Source organism: Neofelis nebulosa, chromosome 14 (assembly GCF_028018385.1).
Source record: "Neofelis nebulosa isolate mNeoNeb1 chromosome 14, mNeoNeb1.pri, whole genome shotgun sequence".
NCBI classification, from domain to species: domain Eukaryota; kingdom Metazoa; phylum Chordata; class Mammalia; order Carnivora; family Felidae; genus Neofelis; species Neofelis nebulosa.
Genome location: NC_080795.1, coordinates 57,904,151 through 57,922,899, shown reverse-complemented (window position 1 = coordinate 57,922,899; position 18,749 = coordinate 57,904,151). Strand labels below are relative to the sequence as shown.

At 35.2% G+C, this 18,749-nt stretch overlaps 1 protein-coding gene across 6 annotated transcripts in view; it reads left to right on the top strand.

Moving 5' to 3' along the window:
* Positions 1-18,749, top strand: part of CSMD3 (CUB and Sushi multiple domains 3) — a 1,263,431-nt gene that overhangs the window by 304,391 nt on the left and 940,291 nt on the right. For all 6 annotated transcript variants that reach the window (XM_058698868.1, XM_058698869.1, XM_058698867.1 and 3 more), the window contains exon 4: positions 2,154-2,348. In XM_058698868.1, the coding sequence (XP_058554851.1) occupies positions 2,154-2,348 (195 nt within the window). The remainder of the gene's footprint in view (positions 1-2,153; positions 2,349-18,749) is intronic.

The window sequence follows — 18,749 nt, the reverse complement described above, 5'->3', positions numbered from 1 at the left end:
GGATGGATCCGCAGAAGCCCAGTGTTGGGTGTTTGCAAGGTGCAAGCAAGTTCCCTGGCAGGAACTGGTTCCCTTTGGGATTTAGGCTGGGGGATGGGCAAGGGAGATGGTGCTGGCGAGCGCCGTTCCCCCCCCCCCCAAGCCCCCGGCCCCAGCCAAGCTGAGCTCTGTCATCCGGGGCTCAACAACTCTCCCTCTAGTTGTCTTCCAGCCCTCCCGTTCTCTGAGCAGAGCTGTTAGCTTATAACCTTCCAGATGTCAAGTCCCACTTGCTGTCAGAACACACTCTGTCTGACCCCTCTGCTTTTGCCAGTCAGACTGGGGGGCTTTGCCTGGCCGGTGGGCTGCCCCTCTGCCCCATCTCCCTTCCACCAGTCTGTGGAGCGTGCACCCCCTCTCTGCCCTCCCTACCCTCTTCCGTGGGCCTCTCGTCTGCACTTGGCTCTGGAGACTCGGTTCTGCTAATCCTCTGGTGGTTTTCTGGATTATTTAGGCAGGTGTAGGTGGACTCTAAGTGATCAGCAGGACGTGCGGTGAGCCCAGCGTCCTCCTACGCCACCATCTTTCCAGGATCCTTCAGACTCTAATTGTCTTAAATTAAAGGAAATGTTTAATTTCTAATATATGTAATGCAAATTATATAAATCCTCAATACATTTTCCATTGATTAAACTGATATCATTTGAACTTTATCACTGATTTTTTTCCACTATCATTGAAAAGTTTATACAGAAAAAGTAATGTTCATTTAGAAAACACTTTCGAAAGTAATATAAACCTATTATGAATAAAAATAGAAATTTCAGCTCCGTGGACACTTCTTATTTATAAGTGACCATAACTTTTGTAAAATTACATCTACATATTATATGATATTTTTATTTTCTGCCATTGACATTTTTAATATTATGGTGGCTTATAGATATTTGGTTTAATAGAAAATAACATTGCATGGAATTTACTACACAAATGGGATAATTATCAAGGCAAAATGGAAACATACTTCATTTTTGTGTTGTAGTGGGTTTTTTTTAGCTTTTTATTTTGTAATAATTTCAGACTTTCAGTTAGATGGTGAAAATAGTACAGAGTTCCCTATACTCTTATCCAGCTTCTCTTAATATCAACTACTTATGTAACCATAGCATAATTATCAAAGAAGGAAATTAACATTTGTATAATACCATTAACTAAACTATAGCCTACCCAAACTTGAACACCTTTCAACTCCTAATTCATTAGTTTCTATCTGTATTGATAATTATTTAGAGTATGAAATAATATAAAGGTAATAAAAATTTAGAAAATAACATTAGGAAGAATAATTCTTTCCTAACCTTGTTAAGTTCTGTAAGTTTTGCTATTTGTATATATTTTCTTTCCATTGTTTTCGTTTACAGTGAAATTGGATTTTTCCCTGAAATATATATTATTTTTAAAAATCTCTTATATTTGCATACTTGTATACTTTTAAGCATCCAGTAATAAAATAAGGCACGAGATAAAATATCCTAACATATCAGGCATTTTTCAGGTATTTTATATATCAGTCTATTTAAAATTTCACAACTGTATGCATTTCTTATTAATATTGTAAGTTTACCATAAACAAATTGGAAATTCTGGGCTAATCTCTACAATTTGAAAAATATGTCCATTTCTTTGCTATATTTTTCTTATTTAAATGGAAAAAAAATATCCACCCCAAATGTATGTGTTTCCAGAGAAATGCACCTGTTTAGGGTTAAGCAGAAGCATCAAAGGAATTGGGAGCATATTTATGAAACTTGATTTGCTTATTACTGTGTTAGTAGAATGTGACTTTGAAGAAGCCATGTACATGGTATTAATCATAGCTTTAATTACCTGTAGTGTATGAGTAATACTGATTTTTAAAATTGCTAGAAAGATTAAATACTTTAAAATCTTAAAATTTTTCTAACACTAAGAGTGAAACCTAATACCTTTTTGGTAAAATTTAGTTCCCTTTCCATACCTCTGTGTTACATGTGTTGAAGTGAAAAACATTTCTTTTTATTGTGACTCTTTAAAAGGAAAAGAGATATCTGTATCTACATATAATTTTAAAAATCTAAAACATTAAAATCTGTATTAAAATAACTGTAAACTCTTCTTTTCTCCCCCTGTTTTAGAATTGCAGAGTAGCTCTTGTGGCAATCCAGGAGTTCCACCCAAAGGTGTATTATATGGTACACGGTTTGATGTTGGGGACAAGATCCGCTACAGCTGTGTGACTGGATATATTCTCGATGGCCACCCTCAACTCACCTGTATAGCCAATTCAGTTAATACAGCCTCATGGGATTTTCCTGTTCCCATATGCAGAGGTAAAGTTAAAATCATATTTATTTTTATGCTGATTGAATATCTGTTTGATATAGTGAATACATTTCAAAAGCGAGAGTTGGGATCAGACAGTATATTTGCAAAATATGTTAGGCTCTTGGTGCTTATTGCTTTTATAAAATGTGAAGCTTAAAACAATAACTATTTACATATATGTATACTACATGACTGCTTTAGAAAAAAATCCTTGCCAAAATAAGATATTGCTTGTGAAATGAAACAGTGCATCTCTACATTTATATACATATTTATGCATACATTGTGTATGTATGTGTCCTTATATTTACATTAGGAAAACATGAAGTTTATGTTTAGAAATTTAATTATTCTGTAAAAGTAATAATTTTGCTTACATTTTGAAATATAGATTGAATCTTTGAATTTTTAAAAAATATCTGGTGGAAGACTTAGCTTGGGAATTTGTGAAATAAGAATGCTATATTGTTTTCTTAATGGATACAGATAAAGATTATTTATATAATGGGGGAAACCTAATAATCCTCGAATGTGGACAAAGTTTCAAAGTACAGTGCCTGAAAGAACATGTTCTACTTGGTGGAAGCTGAATTCGTGGATAAATCTTGCCCACAGAAATTTTGGAGACCTATATCGTTTTCTGTGGGCTAGCTTTTTCTAACAAACAAGATAAGTGACTCATATCTTCTTTATTTTTTCGCATTCGTTTCCTTTACACATGGGCGGTAGGAATGTCCAACTTCTGATCTAAGTTCCTTTGTAGCTTCCTCTCCAACATGTGGCTACAAGTGCATGTAGGAGAGATCCCTGAAAATCAGACACAGGTAGCTTCTTATCCCTGCTTTGACAATGACCATGGGAGTAACTTCAGGCGAATCATATCAACTCTTTGAGATTCATTTATCTCACTTAACCAGTGAGAGAGAGAGAGAGAGAGAGAGAGAGAGAGAGAGGAAACACCTATTGCATTTGTTGTGAAGATTAGGTAAGAAAACCTATACTTGCCACTTAGTAAAATATCTGCTGCACATTAGCGTTCTTTCAGTGTTAGCTACCTTTGCTTCTGTTGCTGCTGCTTCTAATCCTGCTGCCTTGGCCATTGCTATTTCTCTGACTACTATTAGCTACCATTTATTTGAACACGTAGTATACCATTTGATCACTATAGTGTACTAAGAAAATTATAAGTGTAGTCACTTTTAAATTTCATTACAGTACAAAACCAAAGTGCAAAACTTTTGAAATAACTGCTCAAGGGCATTCAGTTAGTCAATGCCCAGAAGTATAGAGTCAGATTTTACTGGACTTGCAAACTCACAAATTTCTCTGCTACAGTTTCTTGGGTATTGATAGAAGACACCAAACTCTTGAGTCAGAAATAAAGGAGATTTTATTATATGCAGGAGTGTCAGCAGCCACAGTACAAACATTTGTGCTGGTTCTCTAAGCCCTAATTTCTCATAGACTGATATGAAGAGTGTAGGGTATCAGCACACATGGTTAGCGGTATTATAGGAGAGAACCATGAGCTTAGGAAAATTGAATCATTATAATGAGCATGTCTTCTCTTTGCTCTGGAGGGCGGCCCTGTCTCTACCCCTCAGGCTTATAAGCAAACTTGCCCTTTAGTGGAAAACACTGTCTTCTGAGACTATTTCTTGTGCAAATATCTTTGAAAAGATAGTCTAGTAAAAAGAGCAGGACAGTTGGAATCTCTGCTTATAAGATGTGAAGAAATGTTAGAATCCGGGCAAATTTCTCCCAATTTAGGGTGTGGTGGAGATCCTGGATTGGAACCCATTCTGTTTGGTTCCAGAGCCTAAGCTTGTTACCGTTTTTTTACTTCACCAAAATAATTTGCATCTCTCTTCAAAATTACTTTTATGATAAGAAGGAAAATGGAGTTATTTTTGTATCAGTCAAAAGACTATTGTCACTATTTTAAGGTGTAAAACTTCCTAAATCAAAAGGACTTATTAAGGTAGTTAAAACCAAGAAGCATTTTAAGATATTTCAGTGGAGTACCACCAGTACTCCTGAATATTACTTTCTATTTTGGGACTCCTTTTTCATCTCAGTTCAGATACCAGCCTGTGGAACCAGAAAAATATAAGTTTAAATACTAGTTTTTCCCTTATTGGCTAGAGCCTTTGAATGAAAACTCTATTATTTTTGGAAACTATTTTTTAGCTATAATTGGATGAAGAGATAGAAATACCAACATCACAGTGCTGTTAGAGTTTAATATGATAGCATGTGTAAAGAACCGAATGCATACCAAGTTACTATGTGTGCTGGCTCTATCTACCCTTTTTCCTTAGTACTTCTTACCATCTCCTCTCTAAAGAAAAAATCACAGTCAGCAAAAAGTGAGTTGACAATATCAAGTATCCTTATATCCAAGTCTAACCCTAAAACCAGTACCTCTATTTATTTATGACAGTTTTGTTTTCCCAGACTATGTACTCTGTATCTCATCCCCAAGTGTCTTCAGGGTTATTATTTCCTTTGACTTTCATTTTACCTCTGTGGTTTTCATCTATCAAAAAAATGGCACCCACTGTTTTTGGAAATTCTGCCTGCTCAACTTCAATCTGACAAGCTTACCTTTTCTTCTCGTTAACAATAATACCAATTACTGGGGCGCCTGGGTGGCGCAGTCGGTTAAGCGTCCGACTTTAGCCAGGTCACGATCTCACGGTCTGTGAGTTCGAGCCCCGTGTCAGGCTCTGGGCTGATGGCTCAGAGCCTGGAACCTGTTTCCGATTCTATGTCTCCCTCTCTCTCTGTCCCTCCCCCGTTCATGCTCTGTCTCTCTCTGTCCCAAAAATAAATAAACGTTGAAAAAAAATTAAAAAAAAAACAATAATACCAATTACTATATTTACTCATTTACTCATATATTTATTATGGCCCTTACCTGTGTGAAGCATTATTTCATGTATTGAAAATCAAAAGATGAGTAAGAAACAGGTCTTGCCTTTAAGCATACAGTTCTAGTGGGTCTAATCATTATGTCATCAGATAATTACAATAATGTGTGATAATTGCTTTACTATCAGAATCTGTAGAATGTGTTAGGCACCTTGATCAGGATGAGCTTAATTCCTCCCAGTTGAGAGGAAGAAAGTTCAGGTAGGGACAGCAGTTTAAGAGAAGATTTCACAAAAGACTAGCTAAAAATAAAAACTATCTAGAGCAAGAACATTTTCAATGAGGCAATAATTTTCCTTTTTAGCCTTAAAAGTAGTTATGGCGTGTTAGTAATATTCACTGGCTAAAGCTAGAGTGTATGAAGTCAGACTTCATACAGCACATGATCTAATTTTCTAAGGAGCAATTTATCTCCCATTAAGCAAATTTTTTTAAACTTAAAGAATAGGGGCATTGAGTATTTGGATTTCATGTGGTTGTCATTCAGTTCAAAAGAAAAGATAGACTATTCAGTCCACGGCTTCCTTCCTCTGCTCTTTGCCACTTGATAGCATACTGATTCTTTAATTTATAACTTTGCAGGGGGCTGATAACCCTGTAATGATCTGTTTATTGCTTTCCCGGGAGTTTACATAGTGTCTCTCCTGGACGAAACCCTTGCTTTCAGAGAATTCTTCTGATGCTTCCTAACAATGATAGTTTAATTAAGAAAAACGAATGCCACATCAACCTAGAGGGTATGGTGCAAGGGTTTTTGTGTTTGTTCACAGGCAGGGTGGATTTTATCAACACCATCTGCTAGAATTTGAAAAAGACAACCAACTGTTGGTGCTGAAAGTGAAAGTGAGTTCTTGTGCTGTCAGTCTGGATTGAAAATACCTGTAATACAGGCCTATTCCGCACCCCCTCCTTTCATAGACATTTCTATGACATTTATTCCCAGTGAGTTGTGATGTGGCCTCAGAGTGCTTCTCAACTCAGTGCTCTCGACATTCCTTACTAATTAAGAGCAGTTGGCAGACAAAGTGAAATGGATATGATATTCCTGTATTAAACATTCTAAAATTGATGACAATATCCTATATTTAGAATGGCATTTTGATATACCTACCCCAGGGCAAACTAATAAAAGGGTTTGTAGAAGTTACACTTAAATTATAGTGTTTTAAATAAACCTGAATGTGAGTCCACAAAACGTCAAATCATTTGGTGGAAGAATTAACATATTAAGATTTAAGTCATCAATCACAGAAAATTTAAGATTGTATCAGTATGAATTTTAGATTCATTAGAAAATTTTTAAAAGAATGTTCTATTTACAAAAAGGTGTTATATTTTCTTGATGGTTTGAGTATATTCATAGCCCAAAGTAAAGATCTTAGAATCCATAGAGGTTTTAGGAAAAGCAGTGATCAGTCAAGGGATATGAGTTGTCAAATGTTGACAGAGTTTATTTTCATTCGACAGGTGAGATCCTTTGGGGGGAAGGCTTCTGTGTTAGTGATGTAGATGTCATGTGGTCAGTTGGTGCCACGTGACCTGAAACAAATATCTGACAGGACGGAAAGCAAAAGGGCTAAAGACGAAACTGTTGTTTCTGACAAAGCAAAAGAAATTGCCATTAGCTACATTAGCAATGAGAAGTGAAAGGATCTTCCAAGTTTTATTCTTTGGAATAAGACTGTCTTCTACTACAATGTGGTAAAGAAAACAGGTGACTGAAAAAAGAGCATCAGTTTGTTTTGTCAGAACACAACTTTATTCTCCTACTTAAAACCTTCATCAACAATTCTGGATCAAAAATGCATTACCAAAGCATGGAACTGGGAAGAGCATTTAGAGGTAATAGCTGGAGACGGGGAAAGAGGAAGGAAAGTTTGGCCTGATGTTTTCTATATGCAAATTGTACCAAAAGCCTTCCAAAAAAAATAGTGAATTCTGATCAAGATTAGAAGTAAATCAAACAGCCGAGCCTCCCCCACCCCCAGAAAAAAAAACAACTAGTAGATAATGTTGAGAAGAAGTAATTCTTGTGAAGAACATACTTTTGAGCCCAGTGGAAGGATGTTCATTGTGTTTACATGTTCCCTTTCTCAGTACTCTGGAAACCATCTCAAAAAGGCATTAGAGAATAAAAAAATGACAATTATTCTATGTATATACCCTGATTATACTCTTCTGCATGTATAAATGCTGAGATATGATATTCAGCACTCAGTATTCAGTAAATACATTAATAACAGATCTGGTTATTGATAAAACCAAAGTACAAAAATAAATTACAAATGAAAACTTGAAAATATTTTATTGAATCTGGAACAAAACAGATAAATGACTCAGTGTCAAAACTGCAAATTGAAAAAGTATAAATATGTTCTTTTTTTAACAAGAGCGTGCAAGTGGGGGAGGGGAAGAGGGAGAGGGAAAGAGAATCCCAAGCAGGCTCCTGCTGTCAGTACAGAGCCCCCTGTGGGGCTTGAATTCACAAACTGTGAGATCATGATGTGAGCCAAAATCAAGAGTCAGATGATTAACCAACTGAGCCACACGGGTACCCCCAAAATATTTTTAATGTGAAATTTTCTGTGCTAGATCAAAAGAGAGTCCAGTGTTTTTGTTTCTTTTTTTAAATTCTCTATAACATTACTTTTTAACATTTTTTCTTTTGAAGCTAAAGTCTGTAGTTCCCTTTTTTAACATTTGATAAAGAAAACCTATTAAATTGTGTTCTTTTATCTTAAATCTATTCCCAAAGGAGAGAATGTTTTGGTGTAACACCCTGAATCATAGAAAGAACAGTATTAGTGATAAACTGTTCTGTGCAAAAGAAAAAAAGAAATCAAACTCATTGTTGAATATCAAAATGTAATGGGCCACACCATGTATTAAGTATTCTTTTTGAGAACTGGGGTTTTTATGGTTGGATTTAGTTCAATTTCCAAAGATGGTTGGTTTTTTGTTTTATTTTGTTTTTTGGCAAGAAAATGTTTCTCCCCTCCCCTCCCCTCCCCTCCCCTCCCCTCCCCTCCCCTCCCCTCCCCTCCCCTCCCCTCCCCTCCCCTCCCCTCCCCTCCCCTCCCCTCCTCTCCTCTCCTCTCCTCTCCTCTCCTCTCCTCTCCTCTCCTCTCCTCTCCTCTTCTTTCTTTTTAATATTTATTCATTTATTTTGAGAGAGAGAAAAAGAGTGGCTGGGCATACCAGCAGGGAGGAGCAGTGAGAGAGGGTGAGAGAGAATCCCAAGCAGGTTCCATCCGCACTGTCAGGAAGAGCTCAACGTGGGGCTTGAACTCATGAATTGAGATCATGACCTGAGCCAAAACTGAGTCAGACATTTAACTGCCTGAGTCACCCAGACACCCCCCAAAAGATGTTATTTTAAAGTATTATCTCAGGAACTGTTTTAGCAGACATAGTGAGCAGACTTGTCATGTTACCTGAGCAACATTATTTGGCCACCGAGTCTCGCTGTCCTTTCACATAAAGGGGTCTGGTCTCTTTTTGCGAACTGCTGTATTTGACAGTAACGAGGAAAACATTTTCAGTATGCCTTTTAATAAACAAGTTAAGCATGTATACTTTGGTAATGGGTTTTATTATTACCACAAAGACAGTTCACAATGAAGAATCTTCGAGTGTCCAGGTCACTTGCTGATTCATCTCTCCCTGGAAAGTGTAGGCTGTTCCATCAACAATCAGGCCAGCACTCAATCACCCACTCCTGTGCTGTAGTCTTGTTCTGAAAAGTCCTTTTGTGTGATAAAATGCTGAAAATGTCCTGATTAAAGTATCCAGCTTGATGGAGCAAAGGACACACGATTTGTCTTTGAGGGTGTAAGATCTGTGAGCTGATTGGCCTTCCTGCCACGTATTACCTGAGTGTGTTGTTTCTTATGTCAGAAATCGAGTATTTTTACATCTTAGGAGACTATGAATGTTAGAGATTAGTTTAAATGAGGTAATATTTTAAAATACTTGTGTGATGTCTAGCACATAGAAGTTACTCAATACTTGCAAGTTGGTTTCAAATACATAAAAAAAGTAATTTAAACAATAATATAGACATAATAGCTATCACTTGTGTTATGTGTTCAATATATTTAGAAATATATGTTGACGGTGAAACGTGTCTATCACTCTGACGTAATGGAAAATACTTTTTAAGATAACAGAATAAAAAATCTGTAAAGAGTGGACTCTGGACTAATAAAAGTCTTGGTTTGCTTTACCTCTCTGCCACTGAGATGATATAGAAACTTTAGATATTTAGTTTTTCAGATTGTATTTTTCTCATCTGTTAAGTAGTATTTCTATCATCATCATCCAAACAGGTATTTGAAAACTGATAGCACCAGAGATTGGATATAGGTATCTTCTATAGGACCATATAGACAGTGGAGTTAATTTTTTATCAGAGATATAATGGTTAAAGGGAATTTTAAGCTCCACATTCGCCTAAAAAATTAGGTTGGGATTAGCAAGCAATATACATCAGTGGCGAAAGTACCTTTCTCAAGGGTAACCACATTTCTGAGTCATTCATTTCTGGGAGTTCTCACATTTGAAGTATGTTCAATAACTAAACTGATATGTATTAAGAAGTCATTATTCACAGGCTACACTGCTAAGTGCAGTGATGGATGAAACAGCCCCAGTCCCCATGACACTCATAGTCTATTGAATACAGGATCTTTTATTTGGAAAATGATCTATTTGGTGACCTCGAAAAGATAGAATGGCATTCTTGTGTAAGCAATAGGTGGTGGCCTTCAGTGTGTGTGATATTTAGAGAAGAAAATCAGCACTCCTATTCTTACCATATAATTGTCCTGTCCCCTGCTGATGCAACTAATAGCCACGACTTTAGCATTCAACTCACACATTATTTTTCCCCATTTGATATTAATATGTTGTGTCTTTCTCCTTTCAGGAAGATGTTTATTTTATTTTTCCCTTTTTTCCATCCTGAATAAGATAACTCAAACATTTTTGTGGCTTTATTCAATTATACAAGTTTTTTGTTTCTTCATCTGCCATTCTTAGTAGAAAATAATCCATTTTCTTTGATGACAAAGGCACAGTCATTAGATCTATGTTTTTCGGATTATAGGTTATGATAACATATTATTAATTGCAGAGGTTTGGTTTTTTTTCCTGATTGGAATGATTTCCATTTCTTTCTCTTTCTGTACAATTCTTAGAAAAATGCCAACACTGTGTAGTTTGAAAATCAAAGACAAGTGAGTTTCATTTTGAGGTGACCGAGTCTTTGGGTTCTTATGCCTATTTGGTATAACTTTGAGTCTTACACTTTTATGGAACTTTGTTTACTTGGAGTTTTTGTTTACTTGTTTTGATAATAATATAAAGTATTTGTTCTAAGTGAAAGATCTAAATTATTTGAATAAAGTTTATATTTTGATATAACTACAACAAATAGCTTCATAATATTGTTCCCAAAATAAAAATTATTTCATTTTATTTTTTAAAGGTTTTATTTAAATTCCAGTTAGTTAACACAGTATAATATTAGTTTTAGGTGTACAATACGGTGATTCAACAATTCTATAGAACACCCACTGCTTATCACTACCAGTGCACTCCTTAATTCTCATCACCTGTTTAACTCATCCACCCCACCAACCTCCCCTCTGGAAACTATCAGTTTGTTCTCTATAGTTAAGAGTTAATAGTTTGTTTCTTGGTTTGCCTCTCACTCTTTTTTCCCCCCATTGCTTGCTTGTTTTGTTTCTTAAATCCCACATATGAGTGAAATCATATGGTATTTGTCTTTCTCTGACTGACTTATTTTGCTTAGGATAATACTGTCTAGCTCCATCCATGTCATTGGAAATGGAAAGATTTCATTCTTTTTGGTTGAGTAATGTGCCATGTGTATATATGTGTATGTGAAAAAGAAGGTGTCGTGTGTGTGTATGTATGTATACACACACACGACACCTTCTTTTTCCATTCATCAGTTGATGAACACTTGGGCTATTTCCATAATTTGGCTATTGTAGATAATGCTGCTACAAACATCAGGATGAATATATCCCTTTAAATGAGTATTTTTGTATTCTTTGGGTAAATACCTAGTGGTACACTTTCTGGATTGTAGGGTAGTTCTATTTTTAACTTTTTGAGGAAACTCCATGCTGTTTTCTACAGTGGCTGCAGCAGTTTGCTTTCCCACTAACACTGCAGGAAGGTGCTCCCTTGCCCACATGCTAGTCAACACCTGTTGTTTCTTGTGTTGTTGATTTTAGCCATTCTGACAGGTGTGAGGTGATATCTCGTTGTAATTTTGATTTGTATTTCCCTGATGATCAGTGATGTTGAGCCATCTATATGTCTTTTTATGAAAAATATCTATTCATGTCTTCTGCCCATTTTTAATTGGGCTATTTGTTTTTTTGGTGTGTGTGTGTGCACGCGCGTGCACGTGCAAAGACATGGATAGAGCTAGAGTGTATTATGCTAAGAAAAATAAGTCAGAGAAAGACAACTATCATATGATTTCACTCAGATGTGGAATTTAAGAAACAAAACAGATGAACATAGCAGAAAGAGAGAAAAGGGAGAGAAAGAGGGAAACAACCCATCAGAGACTCTTAACTATAGAGAACAAACTGAAGGAGGTGGGTCAGGGATGGGCTAAATGGGTGATGGGTATTAAGGAGAGCACATGTTATGATGAGCCCTGGGTGTTATACATAGGTGATTAATCACTAAATTCTATGCCAGATGCTAATCTTTCCATACATGTCACCTAGAATTTAAACAAAATCTTGAAAAAATTTAAAAAAGTAAATAAATAAAAACTTTAAATAAAAAAATAAAAAATAAAAACAAAAAATGTTAAGCAACATTCATTTCTAACACTAACCTACATTTCAAAACATGTAGAAGGATAGAAAAATTATATTATTTTGGTGTCAACAGAGCATTCACATGATTATATGTGACATGACTTCAAGAAAAAATGATGGATCATGCTTAGCCAAAAATATATTGACAGCTTCAGAATTTCCTGTGGTGAAATAGACTGTTCAATGCATAAGAACCTTGAAAAGTACTCATATAACTTCCTGCTACGATTTAAACTCTGTAAACCACAGTGACGGTCATTTGGAATTCTGTTGCTCTTTGTAAAGTCACCACTCTAAAGTTGAGGTAAAATAATTTTGGATGAAGAAGGAAGGGGAATTGAAGCCCACCAAAGACATTCAATAATGCCATAGGACACATTTTAGTGGACCGGCTTTATATGAAAAGTCCCTGTGTTTTGGGCTAAGAAAGCCCAGTAATGAGAATTTTTATGAAATCATTCTGGAAGGACTCTTCACACAGTTTTGGTCTTAGGTTCTGTGTCCCCTGTACAGTTTTATCAGTCACTCACTTAGTAAGTTATATTGAGTGTGTATGGTTGAGTCATTCAATGATGAAAGGTCTTCCATGTGGTCAATAATAGAGGACAAAATCAAACAGCTCAGACTTGAAGATCTTCAGAGTCTATTGCTTAATGTGCTCGAAACCTAAAATCCATCTAAAGTCACTTTCCTTAGGTGTTTCCTAAATATAAATCTGACTCAATAGAACAGACATGATTTTATTTTTACTAAGTCTTAAGTATGTAAAACTGGTATTGAGTATCTTAAATTTTGAGGGAGCCTTGAAAGTAAGTATCTTGTCTCTTGTTTTTGTTATTTTCATATTTATGTCATCTATTCCTTGTGTATTGACCAAAGCAATTTTCTCTTATTTAGTGCTCCTTGTGTTGGAGGTTACCATAGCATTCAAACTGTTAAAATATTAAGATTGTGTATATATATTTGTGTTTAACTTTTAACTAATTAAAAATAATTGATGCAGGAGCACCTGAGTGGCTCAGTCGGTTAAGAGTCCAACTCTTGTTTTCGGCTCAGGTCATATTCTCATGGTTCATGGGATCAAGCCTTGCATCGGGCTCTGTGCTGACAGAGTGGAGCCTGCTTGGGATTCTCTCTTTCTCCCTGTGTCGTTGCCCCTCCCCTGTGTACCCATGTGCATGCACTTTCTCGAAATAAATAAACGTTAAAAAAATCAATTCATGCAGAATTAAAAACATGATACACATAGCAAACAAAATGAATTAAATGCAAATAATGATAGTCATGTTAGGAGAAAATAACAGAAGAGTGAAATGCAACCAAGAGTAAGGTTAATACACAGAAATCATGTTCTGTATTATTATATATTTGTCAGAATCAGCATTAAGTTTTGTTTTAATCTATCTGGGTATCTAAACAAATTTGGGAAAACATGATTAGTTCATCATCTCACCAAGTAAAAGCAAACAATTTATGAAGGAAAACCAAACTTGCAAAGTAGTGTAAAAACTTATGCAGTACATCATAAGGAAAGTACAGTAGAATTTAATGATCTATTTCCTTTACAGTATCTGTAAATTTTAACTCAGAGAAAGAACTTTCCTGGGTTGCATCACATCTTCTTATTGATATAAAACAAGGTTTGGCTATTGAAAAGATCAAAGACTGTATTTATAGGATCAGAATAATCAAAACACACATGCCTGATGTCACTTCCAAGATTGGTGATTTATAAATCTATCTAGATTTAGTTCTGACCCCAATTTTTTCTTATTTTCAAAATTTGAATCTCTTTGTTACTTTGTAAATTTGGAATTAGGCCTCGGAGAACAGAACCAAAAACATGATATTTCTCCCTTAATATGATCTTAATTTTCTTTAAATTCAGTCATTAAATAGGTGCTTAATTTCCAAACTAAGTTAGTTTTTGCATTTATACATTTTATAGAGAAAATTCACTGTTAAAAGAAAAGGAAATTCAGCATTTTTAGTTTATGAAGACTTCATGCTTAGCATTAATATGTAACTACTTATTTATAAATGCTGTATCAATTACTCCAGATTTTCTGAAAATATATTACTACATTTCTCATAACCCTTTCTAAAATCAGTATTGATACTGAATTTTTGTATCTACAAATAAAAAAATGATTATAAGCAATGGAGATGAAATTATTTTCAATTTAATTGCATATTTAGAAAATCATCACATTACAAATATCATGCCTCAATAAAAATATTGGGCATGTTACTGCTATGTCCCCAAGTTTCACTCAAAACAGAATCTGACAGTTGCATGTTGACAATAAGATGTGAAAATTATAACAATATATTTTCATATTAAAGGAGATATAACAGGTTTGTATTTATATTCACTTAACAAATAACTATTGATGGGGGCACCTGGGTGGCTCAGTAGGTTGGGCATCTAACTTTGGCTCAGGTCATGATCTCACAGTCCGTGGGTTCGAGCCCCGCATCCGGCTCTGTGCTGACAGCTCAGAGCCTGGAGCCTGATTCAGATTCTGTGTCTCCCTCTCTCTGTGCCTCCCCCACTCATGCTCTGTCTCTCAAAAAATGACTAAATGTTAAAAATTAAATTAAAGAAAACCAAATAACTATTGATGGACAATGATGGAGAAGATATACACAACAGTTGCTGGTTTTAAAGAGCTGATAGTGCTTAGGCGGTACACATAAATAACTTCATAGGGTAGTATAGACAGCTCATGCTCCTGCATCTCCCAAGAAAGGTACAAATAACATGTCAGAATTTCAGAGGCGGTTGAGGATTTTGTCTTGGTGAGAGATTAATATTGATGGAGACTTGAAAAATTACTGATGATATGGTAATATATTGTTGTATTTCCTTTTTATCTCATAACGATGAACACTTTCTTTGGGTCAAAAATAGTTTTGAAATCTTCTACATATAATAACCCACTTAATCTTCTTAAGTTTTACCCAGTGAATACTACCTGAATCTCCATTGGGGTTCTGAAGCATGATGCAATTAAGGAAAATTCTCAAGGATGCATAGCTAGTACAAGTCAGAGCTAGGATTTGAATTCAAGCAATTTTGCTCCAATATAATTTTCTTACCTTCTGTATTATAGTCTCTTCCCCACTGTCTCAATTATAAAACTTTTTTCTTTCCACTTTTTCTTTAAATGTAGCCAATGTAAATGCTTAACGCTTTTTATTAAGTCTAACCAACTACACAGCCTTAATTCTATAATAACCCACTCTGTTGAGCTACTGTCTTATTCCTCTCATTTCAACTGAACTTCATTACTCATTTCAACTGAGCATTTATTAATAATAGTCTTTTCTTGTTCCTTTGCTCTCCAGCAAACACTTTCCCGAGTTTTCAAGTTGTTTCAGTTGGTAAAAATAGAGAAAGCACTTTCTAGGGCTAGGGAACAAATGTACTTAGTCATATATAATGTACATAGTCATGTGAATGTTTATAGCTGTGGTAATGTAACAAACACATCAATTGGGGAAACTAAGAACGAGTTGACTTTGGCTGGTAAAGACAGATGTAGAGAGGAGAGATTACAATTTCCACGGAGAACATTGGTTGAAATCATCTTTTGGAGCATTTTTAAGTCTAAAGAGTTAGAAACTTATCCTCTAGGCAGGTGTAAGTCATTAAATATATTTGAAAGTGAGATGGCAAGCATGTGGTGTTTTTTTGACAAGATATGGTAAGTGCTGTATGTAAAATTATCCTTCATAAATGAGAGACCATCAGCAATAGGCAAAAAGTTTGTGTCCTCCATTTTGCACACACGCAAAATTTGCACAGATGTGGAAGATAGTTGAGAAAACTTTCTATTTGACATCTGTGTTATCTGTTCAGGATGCTGTAACAAAATATCATAGACTGGGTGGCTTATAAATAACATAACTTTATCGCTCACAGTGCTGGTGGCTGGGAAGTCTCAGATTAAGGGATTAAGACACTAGTAAATTTCCACATGTTAAATTTGGGGGGACTCATACATTCAGTCTGTGCCACCATCTCAATAAGAATAACACAACTAATATTTATGAATTAATTATCATGTTCTAAGGATAATTATAAGCATTATAGTATACAAGTGATCTCATTTTACCTTTATGAAAATATACCAATTATTCAATATCTCATTTCAAGTATCCACTGAGGCAAATGGAGGTTAAAAAACTTGCCAAAGTTCCCATTGGAATAGGGATCAAAACTTAGTAAACTAGTAACATTTTCTATAATATATTGGTAATATTTAAGAACCTGTGTAATTTTGTAACGATGGTTAAGTTTTCCTATGTGCAATACTCTGATTATTGAATGGTGGACTATCCTGGAGTGAATCCACCATCACTGACTTAGACAAATCAGGATTTATCCTCTAGGGCATCTGTAAATGCTCAGAAGATAGGCTAAAATTTCCATTAGCAGCAAAAAACTTCAGTTGCTGTTGATATCTAGCTTAGTAACTAGTGAATGTTTAGTTAGGGACATGCTACAGTTAGCCCTGGAACATTTGCTCAGAAAGGCCATCTTTAAAACTTAGTATCTTCACTATATGGTCTATTTTAGTTCAACATCTATGGTCTGAACAGAGCATGTTATTCTTAAATCATATTGCACTTGATTTCTTTTAAGATCAAGAATTTCTAGGATGTTTTGTGGCACATGTGGGTAGATTATTTCATGGGGACATTTGTATGATTTCCTCCCTTAAAATTCCCAGTAATTTCCAAGGAAAGACGTTCAGCTGTACGGGAATGAATAATTTGCCTCCCTGAATCCTTCTAAAGTTTAGCTAAGTTTAAAATTATATGAACAAAATATATAAGTTATAGTTGATTTTTATATGCTATTTATACCCAAGATCCAGAGAAAGTTAGTTTCATTCAATACAATGACATTCTTCTATCAACTATCAAAATTTAGAATTCTTTCTAGTTTAAAACACTTTTAACATATAATCCATGTATGGGCCAGGGATTAAAAATGCAATGAAAGATGGAGAAGGAATAAAGAAAAAGTAGGAAAGAGAAAATGTGAAAACACTTATCATTGCTATATGACTGAAAACTTTGTGTTTTAGCCATTCATATTTATTGGATTCAACATTTAAAAACATATTACCATCACTTGCACTCTTCTGGCTGAATTAATGGAAATTATCTAATATGCCTCAGTGAGCAATTTGTTATTGAAGAATATGTTAACCAACCTTACTGAGTCTTTTCTGAATGTTTATAGGAGAAAAACTGAGTAAGATTAATTCTCATGTTATTATAAATTATAATTTCCTAAATTATTTCCCAGTAAAACTTTAAAAAAAAATTTTAATGTTTATTTTTGAGAGAGAGATAGAATGTGAGTGGGTTGGGGAAGAGAGAGAGGGAGGCACAGAATCTGAAGCAGGCTCCAGGCTCTGAGCTGTCAGCACAGAGCCTGACATGGGGCTCGAACTTACAAGCTGTGAGATCATGACCTGAGCCGAAGTCCGACGCCCAACCTACTGAGCCACCCAGGCGCCCCAAAACTTCTTACCAAATAACATGGATGAACACTTTAAAGTATTTGACTCTATTACTTTAAAGAATATTTATTCTATCAATTTGTGTTTTCATAAAAATCAAGATATCACTCTCATAATTATTTACAAATGGGTGAATGACCATCATTTCTCCAGTCTCTAATACGTGGCTTTTTTAGTGTTGTCTTTGCTGAGCACCAGTGTTTTGATTAGCTGATAGGAGGTGAAGTTTTCATTGATATAGCAGCAAGCAGAAATGGTGGGCAGAGGACACTTTCATTGTTTTCTGTCATTTGAGCATAATGCTGTCAATTTATATCCCACATCATTAGTCAAGTGACCTTTAAATGTATTTTCTATTATTTTGTAGGAGCAAATTATTAGTGAAGAGTAGTTTATCATTTAATGAGAACCTCAGTCTGTTTCATTGAGTTTTCTAAATTAAATTTGGGTTAACTCCTTCTACCCTCATGGATAATCAGTTCAATAGAGATACTATAATGAACTGATTGGAAATGTTTGAAATCAAGTGACTACAGTTTAGGAGAAAGAAAAAAAACTAAAGACTTGAATCATTAAGACGTCATGAGAGTTTTTTCATCTTATTTAATATATACAATTTGACTAATATGGCTTATATCAGTTAGAACAGGCTAAGTCACAGGGCAATAGCCAATAACCCTACACTTTCAGTATCTTTGTAAAATGAAGGCCAGTGCAAGTATTGGTGAGCTTTGCTTACCATAGTCACTAGCTAATCCAGGGTTGTAGAGGCCACATCTTAGGACCATTTTCCATAACTGCTATGGCAGGAAAAAGAACAAAACAAAATACAAACAACAACAACAAAACAAAAACATAACCAAAAACAAAACAAGAGAGCCATGCAGTATTTGTAACATTTGGGTAAGGAGATGCCCCAGGGTATTTCCCTTTTTACTTTGTTGGCCCAAACAAGTACCATGATGGTAAATATTTCGAAAGTGGTAGAGAAATACATACCCGCCACAAGGCCAGAAGAAATAGAATATTTGTAAACATTCATAATATATACCATATGGCTTTA